The sequence below is a fragment of the Peromyscus maniculatus genome, chromosome 17 (genome assembly GCF_049852395.1).
Source record: "Peromyscus maniculatus bairdii isolate BWxNUB_F1_BW_parent chromosome 17, HU_Pman_BW_mat_3.1, whole genome shotgun sequence".
Taxonomy (NCBI): domain Eukaryota; kingdom Metazoa; phylum Chordata; class Mammalia; order Rodentia; family Cricetidae; genus Peromyscus; species Peromyscus maniculatus.
Window position 1 is genome coordinate 39,554,911 of NC_134868.1, and position 17,954 is coordinate 39,572,864.

A 17,954-nucleotide genomic window follows, 5' to 3' on the forward strand; every position below is an offset into this window, starting at 1 on the left:
GCATCCTTAGCTACTGAGCATGAGGCTGGCCTCAACTACCCTGTTGTAAAAATATATAGAGAGAAAATATTAAATAGGCAAACATTTCTTTTTCAGATTATTCCTTATACTAACCTTCAATATTTCATGGCAGCATCTATACACTAGAGGGAAAATGGTCTCTACCTGCTGTCACCTTGCTTCTTTTCCTTTTACCATGGGAAAAGAAAAAAGGCAGCAAATGACAATGAGGTATAAAAGTAGGGGAGGGGCAGAAGAGATGGCTCAGGGGGATGGGGTTTGCCACGAAGCCTGATGATAGCCTGTTCAATCCCCAGGACACAGTTGTGGAAGAAACCACCTCTTGAAACTTGTCCTCTGACTTGCAGGTGTGAGCCATGCATGCCAACACACACATAAATAAACTATAAAAATTTTAAAGCAGGGAGAAAAAGTACTATAAACTCTTAATCTGTAGACATAGTATAGTAAGTATCCTTGGAAGTAACACAGACTGAACATCCTTAATCCAAACACTTGGTATCAAAAATGTTTACTTAACAACAAGAGCTTATCAAAACAAAACAAAACAAAACATGTGAGAAAAAGGCCCTAATCAGTAGATTCAAATTACTTACTACTGATCCTAAAGAAATAAAACAACCTCTAGAGGAATTCTGTATTATAAAGAACTGTAAGTTAATGTATTATGTGAGGAAAATTAAATGAACAAGTTCCTACATATATAAAAATGTATAGAAAGGTTTGTTCACTTTGTATTTAATTTTTAGTGATTTTTTACTCCTACATTTACCTTCCTCGTCCCCTCTCCATCCAATTGGCAACTGTTCTTGGATAGAGGATATCAGATATTAAATTGCTAAAAAGAGACATTACACTTGATCTTAGCCGAAAGCTTAAGAAGTAATTGTGATCATTTTTGTCTTGAGAAATTTTCACTTGACTCCAGATATAAAGCTATAAAGTAGGTATACAAATCACTTACCAATAATAAGGAATAAACTTGCTTTTCAACAGTTCTTTGACATAATTTTGCCATATATTAAATTTACATAAAAGCAAATTTGTATACAAATGACATGGATAGGCATATTTTTAAATGAAAATTAAATGGTGGCTGATTGGTACTCTAAAATAGTATCTCCAGTTAAGAGTTAATTGATGGTTAATTTTATAATCATCAATGGTGAGAAAGTTCTTTCCCATAAATATGTAGTACAAAATGGGACTATGTTGATAGTCATTTCTGAAATTGTTGGAAATTGGTTTAATTACAAGTTCAATTCATTTATAGATGTCATCATCTCCAACAGTAATTTTTAAAAGCATACATTCTAGCATAGCAGAATCCAAAGCTATACTAATTTGATACATGCTGAGGAATGACAGTAGAAAAACTGTAAAAACTTTTTTCTATAATTGAGCCATTATGCTTCAAAATCTCAGCCAAAGTCTCAGGCAGCATGTGTTGGTACTGAATGGTGTATGGTATGTGTAGTGCAAAAGGCACATATGTGTGTGAACTAAAGCAGCAAGAAGTTACACAATACACCACAGGTAAGCATTGTCAGACAAACCCTGGACTCACATGTTTGATTCTGAGTTAACTTTTGGTCACTATATGCTCATCAATTTTTTATTGTTGCCAATTTTTTCATGACTCTCACATTTGATTACATGACATAGTTTAGGAAGCTGTGATATTGACCTGCAGGTAAGTGAAAATCACTAATTAATACACTACTTAAAAACTCAGACTTGATGGCTTCACAAGTGTAAACTGGTTGAAAAATTAGTAGCAATTCTGCACAAACTTAAAAAAGAAATAGAACACTTCAACTCATCCCAGGAGATCACACTATCTTTATACTAAAGCCACACAAAATCATCTCAAGGAAGCTATAATGTGCTCTTATGAATACAAAGAAAGAATTCTTCAACAAAATTGTAAGAAGCAAAGTAGAACACATAAGGTATTGTCAGGACCAAATGATTATTCACATGTTCATTTCAAGAGATAAAAAGCATTTGACAAAATCTAACTTTTATTAATCTAGGAACAAAAATATGACAAAGGGCATCTACAAATATGTCACAAATGATATCACAACTGATCTTCCCCCTTAAATTTTAAGAACAAGATGGGAAGCAGATTCAAAATATTCCCAGAAGCTCATAGTCTCACAGTGGTGATAAGAGACACTGTCTCAAAAAGGGTGAAAGGCTAGGACTAACACTTGAGGTTATCCTCTAACCTCCCTGTGCAAACCAGGGCATGGGTGTACACACAGGTACAGGTACACACACACACACACACACACACACACACACACACAATTCTATAATGAGAGAGTGAAGTTATTTATTGAAAGTGAAGTGAGAGATGGCTAAGTGGTTGGGAGCACTGGCTGCTCTTCCAGAGGACCCAGGTCCAATTCCCAGCACCCAACTCCAGTTTCAGGGAATCTGGTACCCTCACACAGGCATACATGCAGGCAAAACACCAATGCACATAAAATAAAAATAAACAATTAAAAAAGGAAAGTAAAGTGGTATTTATTGAAAAGACATTTAGAAATTTGTAGAAAAAAATCACAAAATTAAAATGTTGAAAAGAAATGTTAACAGACTAGAAAATTTAAGTCTTTTTTTTCCTTTTACAAATTAATGTGTAGAACCAATTAAACACAACCAAAATTCTAAGAAACAGGTACTGTGGAAGATACTGCTAGGAAGCCTCAAACATGAGCTACAAGGCACCGGGCAGTTTCTAGAGTACCTGCTGTTGACTGACATACCACAGGGGTGTTATGCAGACCAGTGGGCAAGGTGATTTTTTTCATATACTGGATGTGCCAATGGAAAACAAAGTGGTTGATATTTCCAGGAAGGGGAAGACCAAAATGGTGAATCAAACCTAGGAAGTTTTTAATTTTTCTCCTTTTCTTTTCTTGAGATAGGGTCTCACTATTAGCCCTGGCTGGCCTGGAACTCAGAGATCTGTGTGCCTCTGCTCCTGAATGCTAGGATTAAAAGTGTGTACCACTATGCCTGGTCCTATCAACTTTTTAAAAACTTCATTTACTTTGCAAAACATTCATAAATAAGATAGATTTAACATCAATTATCTTAATACAACAACGAATCTCATATCAGGAAGTTCATATAAGGCATGATGAGAGGATAAAACAGAGGGATCACTGTGTATTCCAGGCCACCTTCATATGACAAGAGCTCCAGACTAGTTTGGGTTGTAGAATGAGACTGTGACTCAAGAAAACACATAACATGTTTCTGTCCACAGATTAAACAATACAAGACAAAAATCACAAAGTCAGAGAAAATAGTTCTAATACTTACATGATCTAAGATCCAATAGCTGATATAAAAAACAGCTTTCATAAAAACCCTCCACAATTTAAAAGTTTGTATAAAAGATTAGACCACAAATTTCAGAGAAGTGCCTTGGGGCTAGGAGATGGGTCAGTGATTAGGAGTGCTCAGTCTTCAACCATATGCACCTGGGTTGAATCTCCAGCACCCACAAATGGTTGTGCACTCCTTTAACCCCAGTATTAGGGTGCAGTGACAGGCAATCCCAAGAGGGATTATCAGCATAGCTGGTAAGACGAACTTTCAGTTCAGTGAGAGATCCTGTGCTGGGGCAATTAGAAGAACTAATAGACAAAAGACACTGGACATCCTGCTCTGACCTCAGTATGCATAATGCGGGGGTATTGGCATACTCACAGACATATATAACACACATATATTATATAATATATATATTTACCTCATATACTCACACACAAAGTGAGAAATCAACCGGCCAATTAATCTACCATGAGACCCTAATCTTGTTAGCATCTGGACAAAAGCCAAAATCAGAAGCAATCTACTACAGCAACACAAAACATGAGAAAATATAATGGAACTAAATACCGGCAAAGATGAAGAGATTCTTTAGTATCACTAAAAATTAGGAACAAATTAAAATCATAATGATCTAACATAGAATAACCATTAGACTAGTTAAAAATGACACTTTTAAAAATTTATGTATTGCCAAAATATAGAATGATTATATAACCCCGTGCACCTGATACAACCACTTTAGAAAATCACGACATCACCTGTAGTTTAAGCTATATCTTCTTAGTGTTAATACATACTCCAAGTAAAACTAGCACACTAGCACCAAGACCCTTATAAAAATAGCAATGGGGAGTAAGATGTTGTAAGGGTACCTAAAATTTTCCAATACAATAGTGTAGTCACAGAAGCCAATACTCTCCATCCATCCATAAAAATGAATGGTTGTAACAGCTATCAATACAGAAAAATTACATGAACCTATACTAAGACAAAGAGGTAAAAATATGTAATATGATCCTAGATATATAAAATAGAAGGCAGATAAAACAACTATTTTGGTTAGAGATGCACAATGTATTAGAATATTCAGAATTTAAGACCAGCACAGTTAAATAAGATGAATAAGAATGTATCTTACCAAGCCTCTTAGGAAATCCTGTGGATGGGAATCTCAGCGATGTCATAAGTTGTCCATTACCTGCCTTTTGACCAATAAATTTTACTGTTACTACTGCATATGGAAGACACTGTCTAGGTTTATCTACTGGCCTTGAAAAGAAATCATATTCATAGAAGTACACCTGAAAGACATAAGAAAATAAAACTATTGTAAAATCCTGACCCCAGCTTTGCAGTGGAGTTAAGATTAATCTCAAAAAGGAGTTAGATAAAAGGTAACAAAAACCCTGTTATCTCCATAGCTCTGCCTCTTGGTAGTCAAAATTCTGCTTTGTGCTTAAATGATCTGAAGGATGCAGAGGTTGTTCCTTCTATGTCAAAACCTAAGGCACCAGGGAACTTTCCCACACAGTGGGAAATAACAGAGGGGACTACACCTTGAAGGATCATGGCTTCATTCCAAACCATTTACTCTTGATTTTGATGAAGTATGATTATCCTATGAAATGGCACTTACCTCATAATAGTCACAAAACAAAAAAACCCTGCAACATAGAACCCAGTGTTGCTGCCCTGCTCTGAGACAGTCTAGTTCCATCTCTCTTTAGGGTGCTTGCCTTGCTTGCTAAATAAACTTTTAACTGTCTATGAATATTTCCTTTGAGAAGACAACAACTGTAACATCCCTCTATCATCTTTAACCCTAGTTTTATTAATGATATATAAAATTCCGTTTCTTCATCCCACCACATATTTTTACTTGGAAGCTACTAATACTCATAGAAGCATATTACTGTTTTAAAATAAGTAGTATTTTCTATAAAAATGCTTTGCGTATGTTCTGAAACCTATTTCAAGTCCCATATAATATTAATACTTTTCCATATGTAAACTTATGCATATACTTCTAATAGACTTATTTTCACTTATAAAATAAAAAATTCAATATTCTATTGTAAATTAAGATCTACAAAGTGTTAAAGTGTAATAAAAAACTGCTCTTTTACTTAATGGTTAATTCATAAAGCTTTCCTTTGACTTCTTCCAAAGTATAAAGAATCAGTACTGTTGTTCAAGGTCGTCTTAATTGATACATATTTGGCCATATTTATAGGGTTTAGTGTGAATTCTGTTGCTGTATACATGTGTGTGCAGTAACATGTAAATGTGGAGGCCAGAGGTCAACCTTGGGTATCACTCTTCAGTGCCCCCCTTTTGAGACAGGGTGTCTCACAGATGAGAATTTACCAAGCTAGCTGGCCAGTGAACCCTGGGCACCCTCGTTCTCTGCCTCTCTAGCACTAGGATTACACGCACACAGCACTACATCGACTTGTGTTTTATTTATTTATTTTTTTAAAAACATGGGTTCTGGGGATTAAATTCAGGTCTTTATACTTGCAAGGCAAGCACTTTATCAACTAAGCCATCTCCTCAGGCCTCGATGTAATATTCTGATATATATCAGAACAGAGTTATTAATCAAGTTACCTTAAAGTGCCTATCACCTGATTCACCATCACCTGTTTTTTAATGGCAAAATATTTAAAATTTACTTTCAGCGACTCTGAAATATAAATGATTGTAGTTATGCCGTTGAGAAGCCTTGTTCAAAAGACTTAGGGATTAAGTCTACAGCACCTAACATAGTTTCTGAACTAAATATGTGTCTTTTAAGTCATCAAATGAATGCTAGCATTAACATACCATTGAATTGTAGGCTTGTAGCTCAATGGTATCTTTCAGAGAAGGCATATTTCTTGACATGTGGCAATCAAAGTTAGGAGAAGGATCCAGAGAAACTTTGTTTTTATCCATACAAGGTTGAATTTTCTTTACTTTCCCAAAGAGAACCTAAAAAACAAAAGACAACACCCAAATACTTTTAAAGCTTCAAGCTTATAATAGTGATGTATTAATAAAACTGTTAGTCCATGCCCTTGAAAAAATGTGATATTTTAACATGGTAATTATATATACCTCTTATTTCCCAAATTAAGCTCTAAGATGAGTTACTTCTAATACAAATTTCAGAAAATCTACCTTTAGAAGTGAATTTACTGTGAAAGTATGTATGAAAGACTATATGAATGTTGGAACTAGAAAGAGAGAATGGTGAGAGAGACCAGGTGATGTAATTGTAGACAGTAAAAGATTATACAATTGTTTTTGTGCTTTGGGTTTTTGAGATAGCCTCATTGTAAAGCTCTGGTTAGCCTGAAATATGCTATGTAGACAAGGCTAGACTCAAACTTGTGATAACTTTCCTGTCTCTACCTTCCAAGTGCTAGGATGACAGGTGTGTATCACCAGGTCCAAAATATGGTGTGTAATTCGAGCAAAATGAGACAGATAATTCAACAAAAAAGACAACTGAAAAAATTAAATTCCTCTGAAAATGCATAAACAAAAGTATATTACACAAGTTAACCTTTTTTTTTTTTTTTTTTTTTTTTTTTGTTATTTCAAGACAGGGTTTCTCTGTGTAGCTTTGCCCCTTTCCTGGAACTCACTCGGTAGCCCAGGCTGGCCTTGAACTCACAGAGATCTGCCTGGCTCTGCCTCCCGAGTGCTGGGATTAAAGGTGTGCGCCACCACCGCCCGGTTACAAGTTAAACATTTAAGTATTAAAAACAGTGTGAAATATCATGGAAGAAACACAAGCAAACAAAAAACAAAGTCTTTTTGAAGAACAGTAGCCAAGAACTGAACACCAAAACCATGCCGAGTTTACTATGTAATTGTTTAAGGCTTCTGCACACTGTAAACCAAGTAAGTATACAATTCTAAATGTCTAACTCATGAATGAGTGGAGAAAGGTGAGCTGGAAGTACAAAGAATATCACAAAAAGTAGACACTTTATATAAACTCTGTAATTAAATTTTTTTAAAAATAAAACTTTACTGTAATGACTCAAGTAAAAATATTACAGATAGATTAAAGTAGCTACTCAAATACACACTAGCCCAGATGCAAATTCTATATCTCAGTGAACCTAGATCAGCCATTCTGAAGTCACAGAACATGGCTTACACTTTCAGTCTTTTACAGTTTTATGCAAACACAAACACACACACACACACACACACACACACACACACACACACACACACACCAAAACAGCAACAACCAAAAAAAAAAAAACCCCAAAAAACAAAATAAACCACCACAGTTGAAACTTAGGAAAACAATTAGCTTTATATCCTCTTCATGACTCACATGTCCTTTTGCCTGCATCCAGTTCTTCCTCATCACCCAATGGTATCCTTTTTCAGTGTCTTTTCTAATTGTTATTCTGTACTCACACTTACAGATGTTTATATATTCATACATGCATACATTATAGACTAAGACCCATGTATAAAAAGAAATGTTTTTTTTTTTTTAGTTCATACTCAAACTTGATGTAACATTACTATTGTTTTCAATAGGCTAATTCCATTCATCCAAACCTCAAAATAATAGTTACTCAACACTGGTATCTTAGATAGGATCCTGGAGCTGAAAATAACTTAATAAACCTGGCAAAAATGACTAAAAGCTGTGCCTTAGCCAACAGCTCCACACCACTCTTGGTTCTCAGTTCTGACCAATTTGCTGTAGTTTATAACTTTCTGATAAGAACAGGCAAGTCTGGATGTACTGCTCACAGAAACTCCCTGTTGTGTGTGGAACCTTTCTCTAAATTGAAAATTATTCTACAATAAAGATTAAAAATAACAACACAAATGTTAAAAACTAGACTAACCTGCGTTAGTCTACAGGTACTGTTCACAAATTGAGCAAATAAACAGGGAAAAAAAACCCTCGAGGAAATAGCATGAATTACCAATAGGCAATTCGCTAAATATAAACAATCAAACTACATACATGACAAAATCTCAACTCAGGAATAATCACATCAAGATTTATTAGCCTAGGAGAGGCCTTATAAGGCTCTCACACATGGGTTTTCCAAGGGTGTGAGAAAAGATGCTGGTATACACACACACACACACTCCAGAGGGAGATAACTACCAATGGTGTCCCTCTCTCAGGACAACCAGGCATGGCACACCAGAACCTGTTAAAATGCATACCTCTGACTTAAAATCTGTATCTAGGAATACACCAATTCTTGGCAAAAAGGTCAAGGTGTGGAACACCCACTGTTTCAAGATAGAGACATTCTGCCTACTATTTTCAGAGGCAGTCTTATCAGGAGGACCAGTGCCAGTCTTATATCAAGCTGCATGAACAAAGGTAAAGCCGTCTTGTGCGGCCAGAGTCACATCACTTTTCAACCTTTCTCACTCAACAATTTCTCTACGTCATTCCTTGAAGCCAGAATTAAAAGAAATGTTGGTGAGAATGTAAAGAACTGGACCCTTTAAGCACTGTTGGTAGGAAACTGTGCACAAGGTTTGGGGTCTTAGTGTTTTATCTACCTTGTCTGTTCTACTGTATCATCTCTCTAATCAGCTAATTTTCAATTCCTCAGAATTAGTTTGACCATAAAATTGTTCAAGGTTTTATGCTTGGTCTCAATTGCTTGCCAGTTAAATCATTCCAATGCTGTTAGTAAAACAGTATGTGGTAATTCCTCAAAATTAAATAAATCAGAATTACCATTTGATCCAGAAATAGCACGTCTGGGTATATTACAAAAAAACTTAAGGATCAGTGAGATGGCCCATCAAGTAAAAGTGCTTGGTGGCAAGTCTAACAGCCTCCATAGGATCCACAGGGTGGAAGGAGATAACTGATCCTCACAAGGTGTCCTCTGACTACTACAGGTATAGTAAATATAATAAAGAAATTTAAATACAGGATTTTTTTGTGTGGGGTAAGTATATATGCACACCTGTGTTTGTGTTCGTGTGTGCGCACGCATGCACACATTACGGATGTCTTCCTCAATCAATATCCACCCTATGTTTAGAGCAGGGTCTCTCACTGAATCTGGAGCTCACTTATTTGGTTAGACTGGCTGTCCCAGCAAGCCCAAGGAATCCTCCTGTTATCCTCCATTTCCCCAGAGCCTGCATTATGTGTGATATTCTACATTTCTCTTTTACATGCATACTGGGGATCCAAACTCAATTCCTCATACTTGCCAACATGTTAATGACTGAGGCATTCCCCAGCCCCAAAGGGTCTTTAAGAAATATTTGTATATCTGTTATAGAACCACTAGTTTAAATATTCAAGATTAATAAAAATGTAAATATGGTACATATATTTTATAAAAAGAAAAACCTGACAAGAGGGATGAACACGTAGCACACACTAAGTGATGCGATCGAGTTAGTGACTTCACTCACTTGAGGTGTTTACAATAGTTAAACTCTTCTGTAAGCAGAAGTAGAATGCTGACTTTCAAGGTCTAGAGGGAGAAGGTATGGTATTAACTGTTTAATGTATATAGTATTTTGGTTTGAAGATGCAATGAGTTCTGGAGGAAATGGATGGTGATGATTGGACAATATGAATATATTTGAAGCTATTGGATTGTATTTAAGAACTGCTAAGAGTACATTTTATTGTATTTTACTGAAATAATAAAATTTTAAAACATTCTTACACATTTATATCATTTTCCAAACACATTTTGGAGAGCCAGAAAGACTCAAGGTGTTGGTGTGTGTATGTGTGTGTTTGTGTACACGTGTGCACTAGGGACTGATGTACACGTTAGGAAAATACTCTATCCTAAACCATGCTACTAACCCCAAATTTTATTACTGACAATTGAGTGCATATCTTTTTAGTTCTTTTTGTTTTGTTTTTCTTTTTTGAGACAGAATTTCTCTACACAGCTCTGACGGTCTTGGAACTCACTCTGCAGACGAGGCTGGCCTCAAACTCACAGAGATCTGCCTGCCTCTGCCTCCTGAGTGCTGGGATTAAAGGTTGTGTGCCACCACCATTTGGCTTCTGTTTTTCTTTTTCCAGTGTTGGGACTCCAGTCCAGGACTTCATGCACAGTAGACAAGCACTCTACTACTGAGCACACCCCTAGAATATTTCTGGTTTTGTGTATTTGTACGCACATACTACGTGAAATATAAGGAGGCCAGAGGACGACTTATTCCTTTGAGATAGGGTCTTTCACTGAAACTGGGGCTAGGCTTGTAGCCAGCAAGTCTGACCCTTCTATCTCTGCTTCCTGCACAGCTCTGGGATTAAAGGTGTGCGTGGTCACATCTAGCATTTCACTTGGGTGTTGGGGATCTAAAGTCAGTTTTGTATGCTTGTGTAGCATGATAATTCCCCACTGGGTTATCTCCCTGATCAGTTACTCTTCTTAATCTGTGTATTTTACAACATCATGTTAATTACCAACTGTGTGTGTGTGTGTGTGTGTGTGTGTGTGTGTGTGTGTGTGTGTGCGCGCGCTGGTTCTCTAAGACTGAGTTTGGGGATGTTCAAGCAACTTTGAACTCTCAGTGTAGCCTGGGGGGGGGGGTGTCTTGAACTCAAGATCCTCTTGCCCAAATCTTCCACATGTTTGGATACAGGCATGATTGCCTCATATTATTTTAAAACAAATGATTGTATAGCATTTCTGCAAGCCTTTAAAAATACTCTGTAGAAGCTGGAGAAATGGCTTGTTAGAAGATTTGCTGCTCTTGAGGAACAGGTTCAGTTCCCAGCATCCACATGGTAGCTTCCATGCAGCTGTCACTCCAGTTCAAGAGGATACAATGCCCTCTTCTGGCCTCTGTGGGAGGCACACATGTGCTACACTTCAAACTTAAAAAAATAATTGCTCATCTAATCATAATGGTTATATCATATCTGAGAGAAAGAATATATGAAAATTCTATCGTATACTAAGTGGGTACTTCAACTGTGGCTATGTTTTACTCTAAACAATACTTTTGCACACATAAATTTGTGTTTTGAGATCTTATTCTATTTTTTGTTCAAAATTATCATTTTTATATAAGCATGGCACATTTGTTAAAAATAATGGACATAAGTATAATGATATTACACAGAAATGGCTCAATAAACCTAGCTTATGCTACAATCACACTGTAGCTGTTCAGAGGACATAAACTACTATGGTGCCATACAGTATGATAAAAATCAAAGGAGGGTCAAGGAATCCAGGGAAAGTATGTATTGGGAAGACAATGATGGGGAGTGCTGCCTTTCTGTGCCACAGTCAGGTAAAGAGTGAACCAAGGGAAAATTCCAAAGGATGACAAAGGAATTATTTTATGGAATTTTATGTAAGATCATTTAAACTTAAACTATGTCCATGCTGACTTTAACTGCTCCTATATTTAGTATTTGTTTTATGCTACTACCTACCTTAAAAATCATAATACTTTCTACAGTAGTGCTTCGACTATAAGCGTAGCTCAGGGCAACATCAACATGTCTAAACATATAAACTCCAAGAACAGGATTCCCGAGTATCTTCAGTGTGGATGCTCTGGTACTCGGCCCATTCTGGTAGATTTCTACCATAGCACTCTGAGGAAGTGCTAAGAAGCAGAAATGTTCTTCCAGTTCTCTGCCATATCTTCCATTCTCACGCATCTCTGACCTAAGTAAAAATAAACGATGTACATAGTTAATCTAGAATTTTCAAAAAGATAAACTATTTCAGCCTATCAAAGAAAGCAGAAAGTGCTGACAATAGTCAGAGGTACCAACTTACACTAGGATGGTTAAGTCAGGACCGAGAACTATCTGAAGACCAAGTTCAAGATTACACGCCCAGGGTTTATGGATAGCTTGAATGGACAACAATTCTGGTAACTCTTCTAATGTAGCCAGTACAAAAATCTTAAGCTCTATTACACATTTTGTTCTCAAATATCTAACAACTTTTTCTTGTTATAAACATTTAAAAAATAAGGTCCAAAATGCACTGAGCTACCTGATACTTTAGCCAAAGTAACAGTCATAGGGCTGGAATAATAAAGTATATTTCATTTTACTGGCCTCCACAGTTTATGGCAGTCCAATATTATTTAACCAATTAAGTCCTTCAGTGTTCTTTTTACTTCAGAAGCATATATTTATTTGCTGTATCTCTTATATTTTACCAATTATGTCAATATTGTAAACATTCTTTAATTGTATCTTCTATGATGATCTGTGTCCTATGTGAAGCATATCACATAGGATGGTGTACTTGATACATATACATATATAGGTGTATATGTATATATTTAATGTATGTATAGATATGTATGAATTCTGAATATTCTACAGCTTGGCCATTCTCCCATCTCTCTATTTCTCAGGCCTTCCCAGGCCTACTTAAATTAATCTTACAATGGCCTTTAAGGGAAGAATCACATACCTCTCTTTAGATGGAAATCCTGAAAAGTTAACCTCAGCAAGGAATGCATGCTGTAAGCTGGAAGGGGATGAAGCAAGGTCTCTTGTACTAGTCAGTTGTGAAAACAAAAGAATTGGTCTTAAAGACCACTAAAAACTCATAATCTGAGCTGGGCGGTGGTGGCGCATGCCTTTAATCCCAGCACTCAGGAGGCAGAGCCAGGTGGATCTCTGTGAGTTCGAGGCCAGCCTGGGCTACCAAGTGAGCTCCAGGAAAGGCGCAAAGCTACGCAGAGAAACCGTGTCTCGAAAAAAAAAAAAACAAAAAACTCATAATCTGGTGAATACTCATCTATGTAAGGAAAATACTCTTTGCTGATGAGAAATCTTAGTAGTCTGTATAGAAGGTCAACAGTTACAACACTCCCTTAGATCAATGCCCAGCTGAGAACAAGGCTTGCTACTACAGCACTGTGGTGGCTGAGATGAGGGAGCTGTGGGGTTCTGCAGCTGGCACAAGCTGCTTCATTATGTTGAAGAGGTCTCCATAGCATTCACTGCCAAGTGGCACGCCAAGTGCTGCTGTAGAAGCTGCAGCCAGTTATCCCAAAGATCAGCCGAGGTGACTGATGAAGGCGGATACACAGCAGACACTCACCAGCTTTCTACTGAAGGTGCCATCTACAATTCTCAGAGCTAGTAGAGATTAACATCTACCTTCAAAGGACAGCCTCTCTTTTTAGTGGCTAATGTGACTAGTGACATTAAATTAAGGCCAATTCCCATTTATCACCTGTCTGAAAATCCTAGCGTCCTTACGAATTATAGAGAATTTACACTGCTACTGCTCTGTAAATGAGTTAATGAAGCCTGGACAAGAGCACAGCACAATCACTTACAGCATTGTAAGTGATAAAGGCAGAATGCAGGTTGTAGAGGAAGGGTTTTTGACAGTGCCACTGCTGGCCACGTTGGCCCAAATTATCATTTTAATCAATCATCTTGTTTGCAAACACTACAGTATTATTGCTATTATTGGTTAGCTTTCCTGAGTTAGGGTTTCTGTGGCCCAGGTTGGCCTTGAACTCCTGAAACTCCTGCCTCAACCTCCCAAGTACTGGGATTATAGGCATATGTCATACTTGACAACATGATATCATTTTAAGGTATTTTATTGATTGAAAAATATGTAACAAAAATCTCAAGCTTTACTGACTGAAAAATATGTAACAATAAAATCTCGGCTAATCAAAGTCTTAGAAAGCTTTCTCTGAAGTTTCACAACTGTGGTAATGGGTATGCTTCAGTTTTATCAAATGCTTTCAGAATTACATTTGAAAACATTTTAGGCCTTGAGATTGTAAAAATGCTAACAAAAATATCAGGTATTAGAACTATTGCTGGCTCTTATTCAAACACTAAGATAATGTCACAATATCAAACAGTAGCCAGCTCTGAATCTTGTGAACTGAGAAATAAAAGTTCCGTTTAGGTGCTATGAGGAGAGAAGAGTGAACTTAGAGAACAAAGGGCATTCCACCAGGAAGGTCCTAAGGTGTTTAGAAGAAGACAAAGGAAAGGGGTATGCGTGGTCCAGTGTTCTCAGGACCAGAAGGACCGAGTATGGCAGCTGCTGAGCACTGACACTAGTCAAGAGAGCTACAGGCTTTGCAACTGTGCTGTAAAATCCGGGGGGAGGAAGGGATATACTGGCCACTCTGGAATCTTTCTTTTTCTAATTAAAATATTTTCATGTATTTTTTTTATTACATTCTTTCCCCTCTCTCAAATCTTCCCAGGTCCTCCCTATCTCCCTAACTTCATATTCTCTTTCTCTCTCTCTAAGATAAGTGAGTACAGTCAATATAGCCAATCACACTGCACTGGAGAAAAACTCAATTCCCCTTTCGCAGCAGGTATCAATTTCAAATAGCTCCTTTGTTAGGGATGGTACTCTGTGTTCATTTCTCCTTCTCTGTGCTGGGACTGCCCGTGTTTTGTCTGGTTTGAATCTGTTCATGTCTTGTGTATACTGTCACAGTCTCTGTGAGTTCATCTGTGTATCAGTCCTGTTGTGTCTGGATGACTGCTTCCTAGGGGTCTTCTTACACCACTCCTGGCCTTTACTTTACATTCTCCAATCTCTCAAGGTCAGCAAAGAGTTTCACTTGATCTTTTTAGTCCTCAATATAGCACTAATGTGGCAAGCTGTTCCTGTCTGAAATTCCTAAAATTCACAGAGCAATTTTCTCTCTGTCTTTTGGACACTGCAAGCCATTCTGACTTTAGTCTCAATGTCTCCTCTGGAGATGAAAGACGCCGTGAGTCTGAACAGACTTTTGTGTGTATAGTAATGTATACTCAGGTAAGCATATGAAGAACGGACACTCACCAAGGGCTCTATCACAGATTCCAAGCTAAAGGTTATATCTATCTTGAGTATTACAAAATCAAGAGACTGGGGAGATGGCTCAGTGGGCGAAGTGTTCCTAGGCAAGTATAAGGACCTTAGTCCAGATCCTCAGCAGACACATAAATGGCAGACATGGTGTCCCAAGCCTGTAAATCATGCTGGAGGGATAGGGAGATGGTGCATCATGTGGACTTTCTGGCCTGCTTTTCTAGCTGAAATAACAAGGTTCAATAAGAGACTGGCTCAAAAAATAAGGCCGAGATCAAGACACAAAGATACCTCAATTTGTCCTCCAGTTTCTACACATGCATGTAGACACACAGCACACAGACACACACTCAAAATTAAAAAATATTTAGAGTTAATAACTTTCTGAGAACTTTTCTCACGTTTTTATGCAGCAATCTTAATAAGGAACAAATGTATCAGAGCCTGATCCTTAAACATACTTTAAGCTCTGAAATAAAAAGCTCAAAATCAACCCGGCACTCAAGCATTGAAATCTGCAGCACTCCTGCTTGCAGGCCTGTCACTGTGGCCTTTCTTTTTTCTTCTTTTCACTACTATATTATTAATTACTAGGTAAAAAACAGTAATAAAAGACTTAAGTTAGAAAACTCCATAAAGAAGCTAGTTTGCATAGAGTTACTAATGGCCAGGAGAAACAAAATTAGTATCTTGTATGTCTTTCCAAAAATTGTTTGAAAATCTCTGAAGCCAAATATGGGGCAAGTGCTTCCTTCATGTGAAGGCCTATGCCATAAGATAATTTGCACATAGTAGGTAGACAGCAACTGGTCTGTATAAATGATCGCTGTATGTATGTATGTATGTATGTATGTATGTATGTATGTGTATGTATGTATGTATGTATGTATGTATGTATGTATGTATGTATGTATCTATCTATCTATCTATCTATCTATCTATCTATCTATCTATCGCCTATAAGGTAAATATAGCTTAATATAGCAACGAAAGAATATATGAACTGTTTAGGTACTTGGTGTGCATAAAGGAGAAAAGAAAAGCATTATATACTATATGTTTGTTAGAAAACAAATGAAATGAGGTTCTTTGGAAAGCTTGACAGGGAACTCAATTGCCATCAGACTGTTAGTGATTAAGTACTTAACATCTAGCCAGCTTGAAGTGTAATACAATATTTCTGCTTTAAGTCTTGGGAAATATGCCAAGAAATCTCAGATGTCTGAAGCTGCACACAGTGCCAAATCCTGTAATTTTTACCCACTGTTGCTGTGTATGTAGACATACATGTTTGCATGTGTGTAGGTATGTATGCACGTCCTCCATCACTCTTCTACCTTCTTCATTTGCTAGGGTCTCTCAATCAAACCCAGAACTCAATGACATGGCTAGGTTTGCTAGCCATCTTACTTTGGGGATCCCCATCTCCACCTTCCCAGGCTAGAATTATAGGCAGGCCACCATGGGCCCCTCACATTGTAGGTTTCTGGGGAACTACATTCCAATCCTTACACTTGCACTGCAAGTATTCTAACTACTGAGGATCCCCACCACCACCACTGAACTCTGTAATTTAATACTCTAAGAACTTAATCATGCTTGCTGGCTATTATGTTTGTAGTCTGAGGTGTGACAGCAAAACCTTTTCCTTGTTTCTAATTCAAGGACATACGATGTGTATCATAGACCCTGGAATCCTCACTAATCACAACTTAGTTTTGTAAGTTTTACCACCTGGAAGCACTTTATGGCTTTTCTCTGGTATATCTGAATTAGCAGCTTCATCACTGCTACCCTTTGGGGAAAAGCACTATGATACTTCAGTTGATCTGATATTGGAGAAAGCTACAAACTGACCATGGGTGGTTGATATATAACATGTGGATATACTGGGCAAAATAATTATTCACATTCCAGGCAGGATTATGCATGTGGTACAGTGTCAAACTTCACTGTGATGCAGCAATATGAAAAGTTAAAATTATGAATAACAATTTTGGAATTTTGAGTTCAGTAGTTTTGGACCACGGTGGCTGTGGAAACAAAACCACAACTGGGAGGCATAACTGTACATGATATATAGTCAGAGACTAGGATTCAACAGTTTAAGAAACAAACTTGCTACTCCTGTGAGATAAAGCAGGGTTTTTGTTTTCTACTGTTGCTGTAACAAACTTCAAGAAATGTAAGGAAACACAGATTTATCTCACAGCAGTTATGCAGCTATTTGGTCCAGCATGGGTTTTACTGGGTTAAGATCAAATATCTGGCCTGTTTCTGAGATTCTAGAGGAGGATCCCCCTTGCTTGTTGGCAGAATTCACTAGTACTAGTAGAATGACATCCTGTCTTCCTGCTCATTATTCAAAGCCTTTCCAGCCTCTAGCAATTACCTGTACATTCCCTGGCTTATAATCCATTTTCTTCATCTTCAAGGTCAGCAAAAGCAGGCTAAGACCCTCTCACCTCCTCTGTCTTTCCCCAGCCCCTTCATCTTTTCTCTCTGATTTATGTTTTTATCATATTCCATTTTAAAAGAACTCAAGCAATTAAATCTGATCCACCTAGATAATGGGATACCCTACATCTCAAGGTCTGCAAACTCAATTGCACCAGCAACACTTTGCCAAGGAGGGTAACATACATATTGAGGATGTCTTGGGAGGGTATTATGAGCTTCTTTAAATATTTTTTATTCTTCCATGTATGGGTGTTTTGCTTATATGTATATATGTGTACCACTTGCATAAATGGAGTCCATGGAAGCCAGAAGAGG

At 37.3% G+C, this 17,954-nt stretch overlaps 1 protein-coding gene across 6 annotated transcripts in view; it reads right to left on the reverse strand.

The window, feature by feature from the left end:
- Positions 1–17,954, reverse strand: part of Tex15 (testis expressed 15, meiosis and synapsis associated) — a 71,703-nt gene that overhangs the window by 16,516 nt on the left and 37,233 nt on the right. For all 6 annotated transcript variants that reach the window (XM_042262589.2, XM_006973946.4, XM_015992790.3 and 3 more), the window contains 3 exons: positions 11,798–12,035; positions 6,202–6,348; positions 4,514–4,676 (listed from right to left, as the gene is read on the reverse strand). In XM_042262589.2, coding sequence (XP_042118523.1) covers positions 4,514–4,676; positions 6,202–6,348; positions 11,798–12,035 — 548 coding nt within the window. The remainder of the gene's footprint in view (positions 1–4,513; positions 4,677–6,201; positions 6,349–11,797; positions 12,036–17,954) is intronic.